General features: G+C 36.0%; 1 protein-coding gene across 6 annotated transcripts in view; it reads right to left on the bottom strand.

Moving 5' to 3' along the window:
* Window positions 1-15,515, bottom strand: part of UBR5 (ubiquitin protein ligase E3 component n-recognin 5) — a 133,821-nt gene that overhangs the window by 70,640 nt on the left and 47,666 nt on the right. For 4 of the 6 annotated variants that reach the window (XM_043880314.1, XM_043880319.1, XM_043880315.1 and 1 more), the window contains exons 5-9: window positions 14,790-14,909; window positions 4,802-4,991; window positions 4,081-4,240; window positions 3,334-3,483; window positions 1,377-1,588 (exon numbers count right to left, since the gene is read on the bottom strand). In XM_043880314.1, coding sequence (XP_043736249.1) covers window positions 1,377-1,588; window positions 3,334-3,483; window positions 4,081-4,240; window positions 4,802-4,991; window positions 14,790-14,909 — 832 coding nt within the window. The remainder of the gene's footprint in view (window positions 1-1,376; window positions 1,589-3,333; window positions 3,484-4,080; window positions 4,241-4,801; window positions 4,992-14,789; window positions 14,910-15,515) is intronic. The other 2 variants (XM_043880317.1, XM_043880318.1) reach the window with 1 other exon arrangement.

The following is a 15,515-nucleotide window of genomic DNA, read 5'->3' as shown; positions in this document are numbered from 1 at the left end:
TTCAAATACATGCTAAAGAAGTCTAGGTTAATTTTTTTGTGATGGCACTATAAAACAAGATTCTGGAGTCCTCCTTTACTTCCTGTCAATATAAAGTAGATGCAGCCCTAATACAATCAAGGCTCTCGAGAAACAGGAAACAAAGAACAATGTATAAAAAAAGAAAAGAAAAAGCCCAATGGTTTAAGTCACCTTCTACCATATGAGGTAAAAGTAGAAACCGGAACATTTCTGGTTTTATGGAAATAAGTAAGAGAATGCAGTTCAGGGAAACTTAGTCAGCTGCCAAAGAAAAGAGAATAACCTTTTGCTCACAAAGAGACTGATTAAAATTCATGTTCCTTCTTGCATTCAAGCTTTCCACATGAGCTGAATACAGAGGAAAATTAACCACATTAAGATTCACAATAACTATAAAAAATAAACAAATTCAGAAAGTTAAATAGTATTTTCCCTTTAATATTCCAAACTCAACTTCAAAGAAAGAAAAGAAATCCACATCAGAATGTCCTTATCTGCTACAGATAACCAAGTTTTTATCTTCTTTTACTTCTACTTAAAAGAATCTCTCATCCAACTGGCTCTGGAAATAAACAGGCACTCCAAGAAACACATGGACAGCATATGGTCTCCTATAGGAACCTGCGAAAATGAACCACCTGTCTCTTAAGACAGTGAAACCTACAAACCATCAACAGGATGTGTCCTTGCAGCAGTGATGGATTTTTAAAGATTCACACCACTTAAGTCCTGGCTGCTATCTAAAAGCCCGCCATGTGCCACTCCTCAGGATGCAGAGCATCACTCCTCCAGTCCCTTCCTGTCCAGCCTGCTTTGTCTCCCACAGTTTTTAGAGTAAAGAGCCTGTCAGAATTCGCTGACATCAATCGGGAAAGCTAACTAATCAAAGAAACACAGATTCCTAATCTTGCCCTCACATGCATGTCTGTATCAATGAAACCTGCTCTGCAGACACTGGGTCCATTCGACAGCACAAAACAAATTTCTATCAAGAAATATACCATCAGTTACTGGTGCGAGCATCACTAGAAAAGAAATCCTGAAACAGCATGCTTATGTCTTATCTGAAACTACCATCCTGATGCCTCCGATTTACTTCATTAAGTAGAAAAAAGATATAGCACCACTGAACACATCTCATTAAAATGATTCCTGCAGTGTCAAATCAAGATTATTTATATTTTAAAACAAACAAAAACATCACTTTATGTCTGCATTTTAAATGACAGTACAAAAACCTGAAATAACACAGAAACCTTTTTTTTTTGGCGGGGGGATGGGGGGTGGGGTGGGGGTGGTATGTGTGTGCCAGGAATCCATTTAAAATGGACCAGATGGGGATTTTTTCCAAATACCTTATCAGGCCACCACTGCAAATCTTCTCCAAGAGACACGGGACTTTGAACAGGCGTATTCTTCTTATCCAAGTTTGGCTCTCCTTCCTTGCTGGTAGAGCCCCTTTCATTATCAAATGAGGCTCCATCAAGCCACCTTCGCTCACGTAAACGTAAAACGGATTCACGTTCACGCAACAGCTCAGAGTCTCTCTCTAAGGGAAGAAGGAGAACTGGTATGCAATTGGGTCACACCAGTGGGATAAAAGTAAGCCACTCTCTAGTAAAGACCCTTCAGGATGCAACTAACAGCAGTTTATCCACCAACAAGAATTTAATGTAATATATCTAATAAGCCTGACATGCAACATTCAAAACATTTAACTCTTTCAAGTGAATGTATGAAAATTGTAAACTAGTTTTTTAAGCATTTTTCTGAATTCCAAATATATGCTTTTAGAGCAGAATTGCTTCAAACTGGATTCTGGACATTTTACATGGAGTTTTAAACTTCTAGTTTTCATTAAAATGCTTACCATAACTTTTAAAATTTATCTATCAGAAACTATGCGTAAATTAAAATTTTGACATGTTAGATACATACATAAACCAAAAAAAAGTACTTGTTAGAGATTCTACACATAGAAGGGGGAGAAACTTTAAAAGGGTAAAATAAAAATCCATTAACTATAAAACTTGTGATAATCTTTGTTTAGAGTAATTTTACAGACTAGATTTTTGTGATGTCTTATTTAAAAAATTTTGAGAAAACTAATTTTTTTCTATTTTAACAATCTTTATAGAAAGACTGTTTTATAAAAAGGCTACCACTGAAACTGTCTTCCAAACTTTTTAAAACAAGCTTTTTTCAGTTTGCTCACACATTACTGTTTTAACTAGGCAATTAAAATAAACTTTCCAAGACTTGGATATTAAGGATTAAAAACAATATTAAGTTGAACCATATAAAACTGCCATCCATGCAGGTCAAACATGGTCAAGTACCACCAATTTCATATGGTTCAGACTGAAAGAGATGCCCACATAGAATGACCTAAGGAAAAGCAAAAGGAAGCAATTTAGAAGGAGCTATTTGTTAGATAGTGAATATTTGAAATGTAATTCTTGATGCATTTAAGGCAGTAAAATATTCACTTATTTTTAAAGAATTTGTAAGCTGTTACCATAATAGGTCAGTATACTAAAAGATCATTGTAAGCCTGTTGTTTTAAAACTGCTTCCAAGTAGTAGGCATTTGCAGCACAGTCTTAATATAAAATGGCATCTTTTCCAGTTTACTAATGATAAGTAAATAATACAGATGATTCCTTCCTGTTATTTGAATCAAGGAGTTTTACTTTCTGAAAAGTTAATATACTGACTTTAAAAAGTTAAAATGCCAGTTAAATATCTGTCAACATATACAGAGAAAAGCTTCTGTTTGTACGATTTCAAAATCTTTCTAAATTCTACTATGAACTAAAGCTTTTCAAGATTTTAACTTCTGAAAATACTACTTTAATAAGCTAAGTATTTATATATATTTATTATTGATCAATCTCATTCCAATAAGCTTTTTTAATATTTTACTCTTCCATCTAACCAGGATTTAAAGTGAACAAAATAATCACCTTATTTTAATCAAATAAACTAGACAGACTTATTTTCTGAATGCTGCATGTCACTGTTAAGTAGAATTCTGCTTTTAGTTCAGAATCCATATTCCTAAATTTAAAAATATAGTTAGATAAAACATAATCCTTTATATGTATTCTATAATGCATTAATAGATAAAATCGTCTCTAAAGTTCTACTGTAGCTCTTCAAAATCAAAATTAACTATTTTAATGCCAAAGCATCCAAGAACACTAATAAGTAATGATTTCATCTAGCGTAATATTGAAAGTTCAAATACAAAGACTTCTACCACTAGCTCTCCAGTCAGCCAATAACCACCAAGAAATAAATGCACAATTACCTCGAGATGAGCCTAGCCTGGAAAGTGACGACCGACGAAAAGAAGGGTAACCAAAATAGCTAATGTCTTCAGAAAACATGGCGTCTGCATCGATAATGACACTTGGGTGGGCAGAATGAATGTCAGCATCAAGAAGAGACATGAGATCCTCTATAAAGTGAAACAAATATAAATGAAATAGGTACAGAGAAAAAAATCTGTAGACCACTGAAAAATCCCTTAAGTTAAAACATTAAAATCAGGGGCTGACTACTGACATATCTGAGAAGAGAAGCAGTAACTACCTAAGAAATAAAGTTAACATCATTAACACAGAGTTTAAGGAACATCAATTGCATGATTATTGCTTGGGCTACATCCTAAATAATCACAAGAAGAAAGGATCATTATTTAAGATTCTTGTGACATCACAGAGATGATACAGTCAAAATCTAAATGCAGTTTCAGTTATTACATATTCAGTAATAACAGCATCAGAACAACATTCCAGAGGCATCTCTCAGTCAGCAATAAAACTATGCACATACATCCATGCCTTTATTAGGACGAAACACAAGTCCACTGAGCAGAAACACGTTCCTATTTTTCCTTAAAAAAGATTTTACAATCAAACACTATAGGGAGAAATATCTACCACCTTGGAAAGAAGAGTCAGAAAACCCACTGCACTTTCACTTCATTCCCCAGTCAAAAAAAAAAAAACACCTCTTCCTAGAGATGAGAGAACCATGATGGTGTTCCACCAACCTCCAGGCAAATAAGATTCACTGGCTGTATCATCACCATCATCTCCATCTTCATCATCCCGGCTAAGTAAATTATTTACAGCAAGGTTTACATCAAGATTTGTGCGCTGAAGTTCTCGAATAATGACACTTCTGGATTTGCCTTGCAAAACAACTTGGGCCTGAAATAATAAAGAAGAGTGCTATGTTAATTTCCTTTTTCATAACTTTTTAAAAAATTAAAATCAGTTTTCTAGGATCAAAACAGAAAAGCAGTATTTCACAACTCATGATATAAATCATGGCTACAGCCCACTATATTTGGGCTTCCCTTGTGACTCAGCTGGGCTTTTCTAGCGGCTCAGAGGGTAAAGCATCTGCCTGGAATGTCGGGAGACCCGGGTTCGATTCCCAGGTCAGGAAGATCCCCTGGAGAAGGAAATGGGAACCCAGTCCAGTACCCTTGCCTGGGAAATCCCATGGACAGAGAAGCCTGGTAGGCTACAGTCCACAGGGTCGCAAAGAGTCGGACACAACTGAGCGAGTTCACTTTCTTTCTTTTCTTGCAGCTCAGCTGGTAAAGAATCTACCTGCAATGCAGGAGACCTGGGTTCGATCCCTGGGTTGGGAAGATGCCCTAGAGAAGGGACAGGCTACCATAAATCATGGCTGCAGCCCACTGTATTCAGTTACACTTCACTCTGTCCTGCTCTCTTATGTTAAGTGTTCCACAGGATCCATACCTGTGAAATCAGCTCCTCTGGAATCACAGATGCTGGGATAACTGGCTGGGGCTGGCTGCCCAGAAGCCCAGATCCTCGATCCCGTCCCGTTCGAATTACTCGAGTCTGTCGGCGAGAATCTCGCGCTCCAGCTGATGACCTACCAGAGGATCCTCCTCCACTTCCACCCACTCCAGAACTCCAGCGGCTTCTAAATATCGGAGAATTTGTAGAATTAGCATTTTAAATAATCATTCAGAAAGATTGCTCCAGGTCTCATTTTCATTCTCTTAGGACATGATAAAAGCTATTTTTCTAATTGACATGGTATGTTACAGTAGTATTTTGACAGAACAAGATAATAAAGTGAGCTTTAAAATAACACTGTTCTAATTTTTTTTAATGCTTAAATATAAACTCACTTTTTAAAGATAAATACCACACATCTGCATTTTTTAAAATGATTTTTAAAAGAACCACATACCTAGCATTTCTAGACACAACTCTAAAATGAGTTATAATACACTTCCTCTTTGCATGAATAACCTATCGGACATAACTACCAACAGTCTGTAATGCAAAAAGTAAAATTCAAAGCTTAAATTTTAAAGACACAAATAAATGGAAAGACACCTGTGTCCATGGCTTGGAAGATTTAATATTGTTAAGATGTCCAGACTGCTTAAGGTAATCTACAAATTCATCACAAGCCCTAGCAAAAGCCCAGTGGCTTTTATGCCTCAAAGGACATAATCAAGAGTGAGGAAGCAACGTACAGAATGGAAGAAAATATTTGTAAATCATGTATCTAATAAAAGGTTAATATCCAGAATATATAAAGAGCTCCTACACTCAACAACAACAAAAAAAGTCAAATAACCTGACATAAAAAATGGGCCGAGGGGGGAAAAAAAAAAAAAGGGCTGAGAATGTGAAGAGACATTTCTCCAAACGTAATACACCAATGGCCAAATAAGCATAAGCTCAGCATCACTAACCACGAGAGAAATGCAAACCGAAGCTACAGCACAGCACCTCATCCCCGTCAGAATGCCTACCGTGGGGGAAAACAGAGAGCTACCAGCGCTAGCAAGGATGTGCAGAAACTGGAACCCTCAGGCACTGTTGGTAAGACTATAAAATGGTACAATGCTATGAAAACAGTACAAAGTTTCCTAAAAAATTAAAAACAGAACCATCATATATGACTCAGCAGTTGCATTTCTAGGTATATATCCAAAAGAATTGAAAATGGAGTCTCAAAGAGATATCTATATACCCATGTTCAAAGCAGCACTATTCATAAAGAGCCAACAGGTACAGCAACCTAATATCCAATGAAAAATGAATGGTTAAACAAAATGTGGTATATACATATACTGTAATATTATTCAGCGTTAAAATGGAAGGAAATCCTGACACATGCTACAATATAGATAAACTTTGAAGATATCAGGCCAAGTGAAATTAAGCCAATCACAAAAACACAAATGGTATCCAAAGTAGTCAAATTCAGAGAAACAGAAAGTAGAATGGTGGCTGCCAGATGCTAGGGAGAAGGGTAGAGGGAGCTGTTTAACGGATATAAAGTTTCACTTTTACAAGATGAAAAAGTTATGGAGACTTCCTTCACAACAATATGACTATATTCAATACTAACTGAGGTGTGCAGTTATAATCATAAAGATGATAAATTTCATGTAATGTGTTTTAGTTCTAAATATGATTTAAAAAATATAAAGTCATGTGTTACCCAAAAAAACAGCTATGTTCTAGAAAACAGATATGTTTTCAACTTATATGCTTTGTGACAATTATGCAACAGAAAATAATATAGGATCAATGAAAGGTACAAATAGATATTAAAATAAAATATTAAATCAGCATTTCTACTTCATGGTTTCCTGTAAGCTGTCAAAATTAAGTCAGGTGGAACTACTCTTGTAGAAGTTTTTAACAGTCAAAAGCTAAATTTGTTATCTCAATGTGAAAACAGTAGGAACCACACTAGAGTCTTGAAAAGATTTAATTAGTGTAACTGTTATGTCCCCAGTTTGCCATAACACGAGAGTCAGCATACTGTCTGAGCCTATTATTATTTTCACTCCCAAATTTCCCAGTTTGGACAGTAAGTTATAAGGCCAATTTGCAATCTCTGTTACACAAAACTTCAACTGAGGTTAGTTGAAAGACAAAAGTCAAAATATCTCTGGCTTGCCTGTTACTGTTGAGAATACCACATTTTCCTACTCACACCCACAGTGCAGGATTTCTTCTGTTAGAATCCAAGCAACCTACTAGACTTCCTACCTCAACTGATGCTAAACATTCTTCTATCCAGCTTGCTGTCCAGAGAAAGAGCAAGGCATTTGACTAAGTATACATTAATAGAGGTTTATCAGTGGTCTCAAAAGAAAAGTACTCGAATCCTCTCTTTGTCTATGATTGTAGTGAGCGTGCTCTCTCTCTCTACATATATATATATAGTGAGATATAAATATTTTTAATATTAAACTCAAAAATAATGTAAAAACCAGTTTCTACTATCCACACCTCGCTCATCAAATTAATCCTACAATTTGACCCCATTATATAATACTCAAAATATATAATACTCAAGATACACAAAGTGACTTCAATCAACTGAGAAAATCACGCATAGTATGGAATTAATCCACAGTTTGCAATCTTAATACCCATGGGATAACAATCTTAAAACTCATGGGATAAGTCCTGTCCATATACTTGGCTAGTTTAAAAAAATGTACAGCATCAAAAACAAGAAAAGTCTGAGAAACTGTCACAATCAAGAAAAGCCTAAAGAGAAATGACAACTAAATCCACTGTGGTATCCTGGATGGGATCCTGGAACAGAAAGAGGACATTAAGAAAAAAATGAGGGAATGTGAACAACCTACAGCCTTCAGCTGATGATAATGTATCAACATACATTAATTATAAAAAGTGTACCAGGCTTATGTTACATGTTAATAGTGAAAACTGGGTATGGAGCATATAAGAATTCTCAGTACTACCTCTGTAATTTTTCTGTAATCTAAAACTGTTCAAAAATATGAAGTTTATTTAAAAGAATATATACATATATATAAATGCATACAAACACACGCTCACACACTAGATAGCTATGTGTGTGCCTGTGCATATGTGCACATTTATTTCCATGGAACTATCAACTAGTTTCAATACTTAAGTCAGAAGATTTCCCATAAAAAAACAAGTTTGCAGCTTTTCTTAAGATTAAAGCGTGGGGGATGGGAGAGTAATGGAGGTTTGCATTTGGTAACAATGGCCCTGTAGACCTCTATGGTAACATCAGCTGTTTAGCTGCCTCCTTTAAAAATGGGTGATAACAAACAATGAATAAAGAGACTTTAGATACTAATATTTCCATTTTAAACATTCTTTAAACACACACTCTCTTTCTCCAAACAAAGTTGGTGTTCTTCCCCTTCAAAGTTGGTGTTCTTGCCCAACTGAAATGAGCTTAACAAAAATATCCTGGAGATTTTTGAAATATCTCCCAGGATAAATTTGAGTAATTATGAAAGAGAAAAAAACAGCAGCTAGAAAGCCTTAGCACACTGCCAATTAGCAAAACCCCCAAGGAAAAAACATTAAAAGTCCTAGAAACATTGACTGTTACATAGTCCTAAGAATGATCAGTCATAATAGTCATAATACATGATCAACTCTCAATTACCCACACTGACAGCAAAGAAAAACAGTATTAATTATCCCCAAATCTTTCAAATGTAGTTCTCAAACAGAGACCACCTGATTCACAACACCTCTATGAACCCAAAGGGAACAAGCCAGGACTCTGAAAGAAGGGGCTGGGGACCAAGGTCTGTAGGGACACAGTTGTTCATATATGACTGCACCTGTCTGTCCTAGATTCTCTAATAAAGAGCAAGCTTCTTTAAAGTTTACTATAATCAACACAGGAATGTGAGGAGGGGGAACTATACAACTCAGAGAAAGAAAATTTATTATGAAGGATAACATTTTTGACTTTAAAATTTCTTAATTTACAGAATACTGGTTACAATTTCTCCATCAACACACTGAGAAACATTTTATACGGGCCAAGAGAAACAATCAGCCTTTAAGTGCTTGCTTACATTTTGTGGATATCTGCAAAATATGGCTTAGTCAGTGGGGACACTGACGTTTTTCAGAATTGCAATCATGAACCCAATGCTAAAACACAGAGTCTGTTGGGGTGGGGCAGGTTTAGAAAAACATGATTCAAAAAAGGAATACAATCAAGCATGAGTAAGAGGAAAACAAAAACTAAAGATTCTCCCTGCTTTCTAAAGTCTAAAAATTAGCCTTAACCTTCTTTTGGAGCAGGTCTACTAAGGTTTTATTCGAGCTCAAATGTACCCCTTGATGATCGATCATCTCTGTCATGCATTTTGTCACCAAAGACATAAAATCCCACTACTCTCTTCAGTCATCTTGTCACGCAGTCTCTTATGATTGGTTATATCCAAGCTTTATGTATAAAGAGAAGAGAATTTAAATCGAGGATAATTTAAGCAACATAAACAGCAATGGATTATAAACCATAAAATAAAACAAATATCCATGAGACCATAATAACATAAATAACTCAACAGTAACAGAATAGAATAAAAAAGAAATGGGGGAGGAGGAAAAGTTCTTCCTTACAGTCAAATTTCAATTAATGAGTGTAAGAGAAATAATAAAAACATATTTTAAAAAGGACTACTTGGCCAACACCACAGTAATAAAGGAAGAAATTATCAATGGATGCTAAAGTTAATGAGCTAAAGTATGATGGAAAATGGACTATTTACATAGGAGGTATCCAGCTAAGCCACCAGGGAAGCCCAACTCCCACAAAATACATTATTACAAAGGGGGAAATATTAATAGTAACTTTATACTTGAGAAGCTTGGCAAACATCACTTTAACTAAGAGGTCAGGGATAACCATCACGGTAATGAGACAAGTCAGTATCATGTGCCTCCACGTATGATGCAAAGAGAAGGTCACATCATCACTTCTGTGGTATTCTTGCCAAAAATACATCATCTGTAATCCCAATCAAAATTGTATCATGTTTTTTGTGGATATCAACAAACTGATTCTAAAATGTATAGGGAAAGGCAAAAGATCTAAATAGCCAGCACAATACTGAAGAACAAAGTTCTTTTGACTGACTGGACCCTAATCAACTTTCAAAGACTTACTATAAAGCAACAGTAATCAAGACAGTGTGCTACTGGAGAAAAAACGAACAGATCAATTGTACAGCATAAAGAGCTCAGAGACAGACCCCTATAAATACATAAATACTGATATTTGACAAAGGAGCAAAGGCAATACAAAGAAGCAAAGACAGTCGATTCAATCACTGCTGGACAACTGGACATCCACATGGAAAAAAGACACAGACCTTCACAAAAATTAAAACGGATCACAGACCTAAATGTAAAATGCAAAACTATAAAACTCCGAGAAGATAGCAGAGAAGAAATCTAGACAATCCTGGGTTTGGCAATGACTTTTTAGATATGACACCAAAGGCACAATAAAAGAAATAACTGATAAGCTAGCCTTCATTAAAGTAAAAAACTTTGGCTCTATAAATGATTCTGTCAAGATAATGAAAGACAAGTTACACACTGGGAGAAAATAACTGCAAAAGACATTATCTAATTAAAGAATGGTTATCCAAAATATATCAACAATCTAATGGAAAAATGAGCCAAAGACCTTAAAAGAAACCTCACCAGAGAAGAGCTACATTGGGCAAATAAGCATACGAAAAGATGCTTCATATATCATCAAGCAAATGTGAATTTAAAAAAACAAGCCACCGCTACACACCTATTAGAATGACCGAAATCCAGAACGCCAAATGCAGCAATTGTGCTCCTTGGTGTTTAATCCAAAGGAGCAGAAAACCTACATCCACACAAAAGTCAGCACACAGCTTCACTCATAACTGCCAAAATTTGAAAGCAACCAAGATGTCCTTTAGTAGGTGAATGTGTAAATCAACTATGATACATCTATACAATGAAATACTATTCAGCGCTAAAAAGAAATGAGCTATCAAGCCATGAAAAGACACGAAGGAACCTTAAATGCATACTACTAAGTGAAAGAAGCCAATCTGGCAAGGCTAAATATTGTATGATTCCAACTATACAACATTCTGAAAAAGACAAAACTATGGAGATGGTAAAAAGATCAGTGGATTTTTAGGACAATGAAACTACTCTCTATGATGCTATAATGAAAGATGCATGTCATTATAAACTTATCCAAACCCAGAGAAGGTACAACACCCAGAGAGGACTCTCATGTAAAAACTACGGACTGTGGATGATGATGTGCCGGTGTCGGTTCATGAGCTGTAACAAATGGACCACTCTGGTGGGGAGTACTGACAACAGGGGAGATTACACATGTGGTCAGGGGGAATATGAAAATCCCTGTACAGTCAGTACCTTCTCATTTTTGCTGTGAACTCGAAAACCGCTCTTAAAAACTAAAGACGTTAAAAAAAAAAAAAATGCCTCACTTGGGTTTAATCATGAGGAAATAAGAGACAAATGCAAACATTCTACAAAATAACCAGTTTCCAAACTCATCAAGGTCTGGAAAGATGGAGAAACTGTCCCAGATTAGAGGAACCTACAGAAACATGACAACAGAAGCAACAAAGGATCCTGGATTGAATCCTAGAGCAGAGAAATGGTACTTGTGGGACAGCTGATGAAATCTGAATAAACTCCACAGATTAAGCATTGATCGCTGTTAATTTCCTGGCGTTGATAACTGTACTATGATTATGTAGAACATTAACATTTGGGGAAGCTGGGTGAAATCTTGCAATTTTTAAAAGTCAAATAATTTTCAAATGAAAAGTTAAATTTAGAAATAAAGAGTACAGCATTAGGAACAAATGCCACTATGTAAATGAATAAACTAAAGCAGGGATCAGCAAACTGTAAAGTGCAGAAAAGTAATCATTTATTTAGGTTTTGTAGGCTCACCAGTCTTTGTCATGACAATTCATCTCTGCCATTTTAGCACAAAAGCAACCAGAGTTAAGTAAGTATCAAGTATAGCTGTCTCAATGAAAACAGGAGGCAGTCAGGACAGATTTAGCCTGTAAGCTACAATATGACAACCCCTCAACTAAAAAAAGAACTAAATTTTAATCTTTAAACAGGTAAAGTTTAACATAGTATGATACATAATAGCATGCTTTCTTAAATAAAATCAAACATTTTGTAAGTTTATCAGATAAAATGGGATTTCAACTTCTAAATCTGACTTTACCAAGAGTCAAATGTTTAAAATCATGTTCCTCTCCTTAATTATATTTTGAAACAATTTAAATTGCTTCTACTTCTCTGATTAGCCTTTGAATACATATGCTAACACCACTGATTTGGCATTATCTAACCACTAAATGGGAGAAGGAAATGGCAGCCACTCCAGTACTCTTGCCTGGAAAATCCCATGGACAGAGGAGCCTAGTGGGCTACAGTCTATGGGGTCGCAAAGAGTCGGACACGACTGAGCGACTTCACTTTCACTTTCATGCATTGGAGAAGGAAATGGCAAACTACTCCAGTATTCTTGCCTGGAGAATCCCAGGGACAGGGGAACCTGGTGGGCTGCCATCTATGGGGTCGCACAGAGTCGGACACGACTGAAGCAACGGCAGCAGCGGCAACCACTAAATGGGTAATTTCAGAAGATACAGCTATTCAGAAATCAAGGTATAAAATGAATAAAACCATCTGGCTTGGAATTTGTATATGCTTCTTTTAGTTCGACAGCATATCAGCTTTAGAGAAAATGGAATTAAGAGTATCTAGTGTAAAAAGTTGGAGAAGGAAATGGCACCTGACTCCAGTACTCTTGCCTGGAAAATCTCATGGATGGAGGAGCCTGGTAGGCTGCAGTCCATGGGGTCACTAGGAGTCAGACATGACTGAGTGACTTCACTTTCAGTTTTCACTTTCATGCACTGGAGAAGGAAATGGCAACCCACTCCAGTGTTCTTGCCTGGAGAATCCCAGGGATGGGGGAGCCTGGTGGGCTGCCATCTATGGGGTCGCACAGAGTCGGACACGACTGAAGTGACTTAGCAGCAGCAGCAGTGTAAAAAGTCGGAGAAGGCAATGGCACCCCACTCCAGTACTCTTGCCTGGAAAATCCCATGGGCAGAGGAGCCTGGTGGGCTGCAGCCCATGGGGTTGTGAAGAGTCGGACACGACTGAAGTGACTTAGCAGCAGCAGTGTAAAAAGTAAAAATTTTACAAATAATTTTAAAAGTAAAAATAAGGTACAAACTTTCAGTTATAAAATAAATATCACAGAGATAAAATGCACAGCAAGGTACTGTATATTTGAAAGCTGATAAGAGAGTAGATCTCTAAAGTCCTCATCACAAGAAAAAAATTTGTAACCAGATTTGGTGATGGGTGTTAAATTGACTGTTTCATTTCACATTACAGTTGACCCTTGAACAGCAGAGACTTTAACTGTGTGGCTTCCCTTATATAATACTTTTTTCAATAAATACATTGAAATTTTTTTTGGTGGGGGGACTAACAGGAATTTTAAAAACTCACAGATGAACCACAAAGCCCGGAAAAACTCCAAAAAAGCTAAGAACAAGTTATGTCATGAACACATAAAACATCTGTAGGTAACAGCCTATGCTTACATAGGCAAAAGGTGAGTGATAGTTAACATAAAACTGATAATGTTCATTTTCTTACTGTTGGTTGCTCAATGACAGTTTTCTCACTGTGTTACAACTTTGCTTTCGTAGAATTACATTACCATACAGTATGCTTCTCTTTCTCTTAATGGGAGAAACTGCGTTTCAGTCTATCATCACATGTAAGTAGTTTCTTTTAAATGAATGTTTCTAATACCATATGATAAATATGACTGTAATACTACATGCCACAAAGTTTTTATAACCATTCATTCATTAGTGTTTAAGTTAGGCTACCATGAAGTAACCATACTGCTGCTTCTTCACTATCAATGCATCAATCACTGTATCTGTAAATACAATAAATATCAATCTCCCTTTCACATCATCTTTTCACTTTGATGTCTAGTGTTAGTAATAAGTATACCACCTGGAGTTTTGTATCATATAGGAAAATACTGACAAAGGTAAGGAGAGACAATTCATTTTGCAAAAGATGGTACAAACTTACAGTATTGATAAGAACAGTACTGTAAATGTATTTTTTTCCTCAATGTTTTATTTTTTCTATCTTACTTTATTATAAGAATATGGAATATAATACATGTAACATACAAAATACATATTAATGAACTGTTTATGCTAACCCTAAGGCTGTCAGTCAACAAGAGGCTATTAGTAGTTAATTTTGAAGGAGTCAGAAGTTACAAGTGGATTTTTGACTATACAGGATCAAAACTGTGCCCTAAATCCCACATTGTTCAAGGGCCATAAATATTTGTATACATGTAACACACAAATATTGAATTGTTATGTTGTGCACTTGCAACTGTTATATGTCAAGTATACCACAATAATTTCTTTAAAGTAAAAATGATTTCATTAAAGGCAGTAAAATTTAGTTACATAATAGTTTCAAGCCTCACTAAATTCATTCAGAAAGAACTATCAGATTTGGATATTAGAAAGAAATGCTAGAAATTTTTTACACAAGAATTAATCAAAAATAAGACCAAAGATAATATAATTGAAATTTTAAAAACATAGATGACATAAATGCACATAGCCACTATACATTTTTAAACGATCAAAAACCTAGGTTAACAGTAATTAGCCTATGTGGACTTTTTAAAGTCATGGTAGCTCATTCTGAACAAACGGAGACCCTGCCCAGAGTTCCCTGGCTTTGTCACTAGGTAACACTGAGACGACCACTCGCAGTGACAGCACTTACAGACCAGTGGATGTATCATCTGGCCACAACTTACCCCAAGGTGTTGCCAGCCAGCCTGCCCAGAGTCTCAGAACCTGAGAGAAACCACGGGGAGTCACTTGTCCTACCAGGTCTCGACGTCCTCCCTGCCCCAGAGCTGCTATTCAACTTTGACCTGGGAAAAAACAAGAGGTAGAAAAATCACAGAAAAGTCCCCAAATGCCTAGGAATTCTAGGTTTTACTACATAAAATATCAGTTTAACAATTCTGATGACTCTCAATGAGATGGACACGTCAGAACAAAGAGCAAATCTAACAACTTGTAACCTGGTTAACAATTCAGCTCCTGTCTGAAACTTTTCATGGTTTAGCTGCAAACAATTTGTTCCTTAGATCTTTTAAAGTAATCATACTTTCCTCAGAAGCAGTCAACTGAAAGTCGTCATACATTATCTAGCAATCTTTTTTACATGTCATCCTTTATAAAGGCCAAAACTTTAAAGACTTCATCAATTTCAAATTGAGTTACCTGATTTGGGAATATTAAGGGAGGAAAAACATGATCTGAAAAGGCAGTTCACTCAAAGAGCAGATCTGACTTGGAACCTACCAAATACATATCATACTTCTGGTAACCTATTCTGTTAAGTGATCATTGATTCCTCTGCTACTTTTAATGTGAATATTTTAGCTATAAATCACTGCTTGCATAAAAATTAAAATCAAACTACAAAGTAACCACTGCATTCTATTTTAAGCATATGGTTTTCAACAATGGTT

Source organism: Cervus elaphus, chromosome 21 (assembly GCF_910594005.1).
Source record: "Cervus elaphus chromosome 21, mCerEla1.1, whole genome shotgun sequence".
NCBI classification, from domain to species: Eukaryota; Metazoa; Chordata; class Mammalia; order Artiodactyla; family Cervidae; genus Cervus; species Cervus elaphus.
The sequence above is the reverse complement of the archived record's forward strand: the minus strand, read 5'-3'. Positions and strand labels throughout refer to the sequence as shown.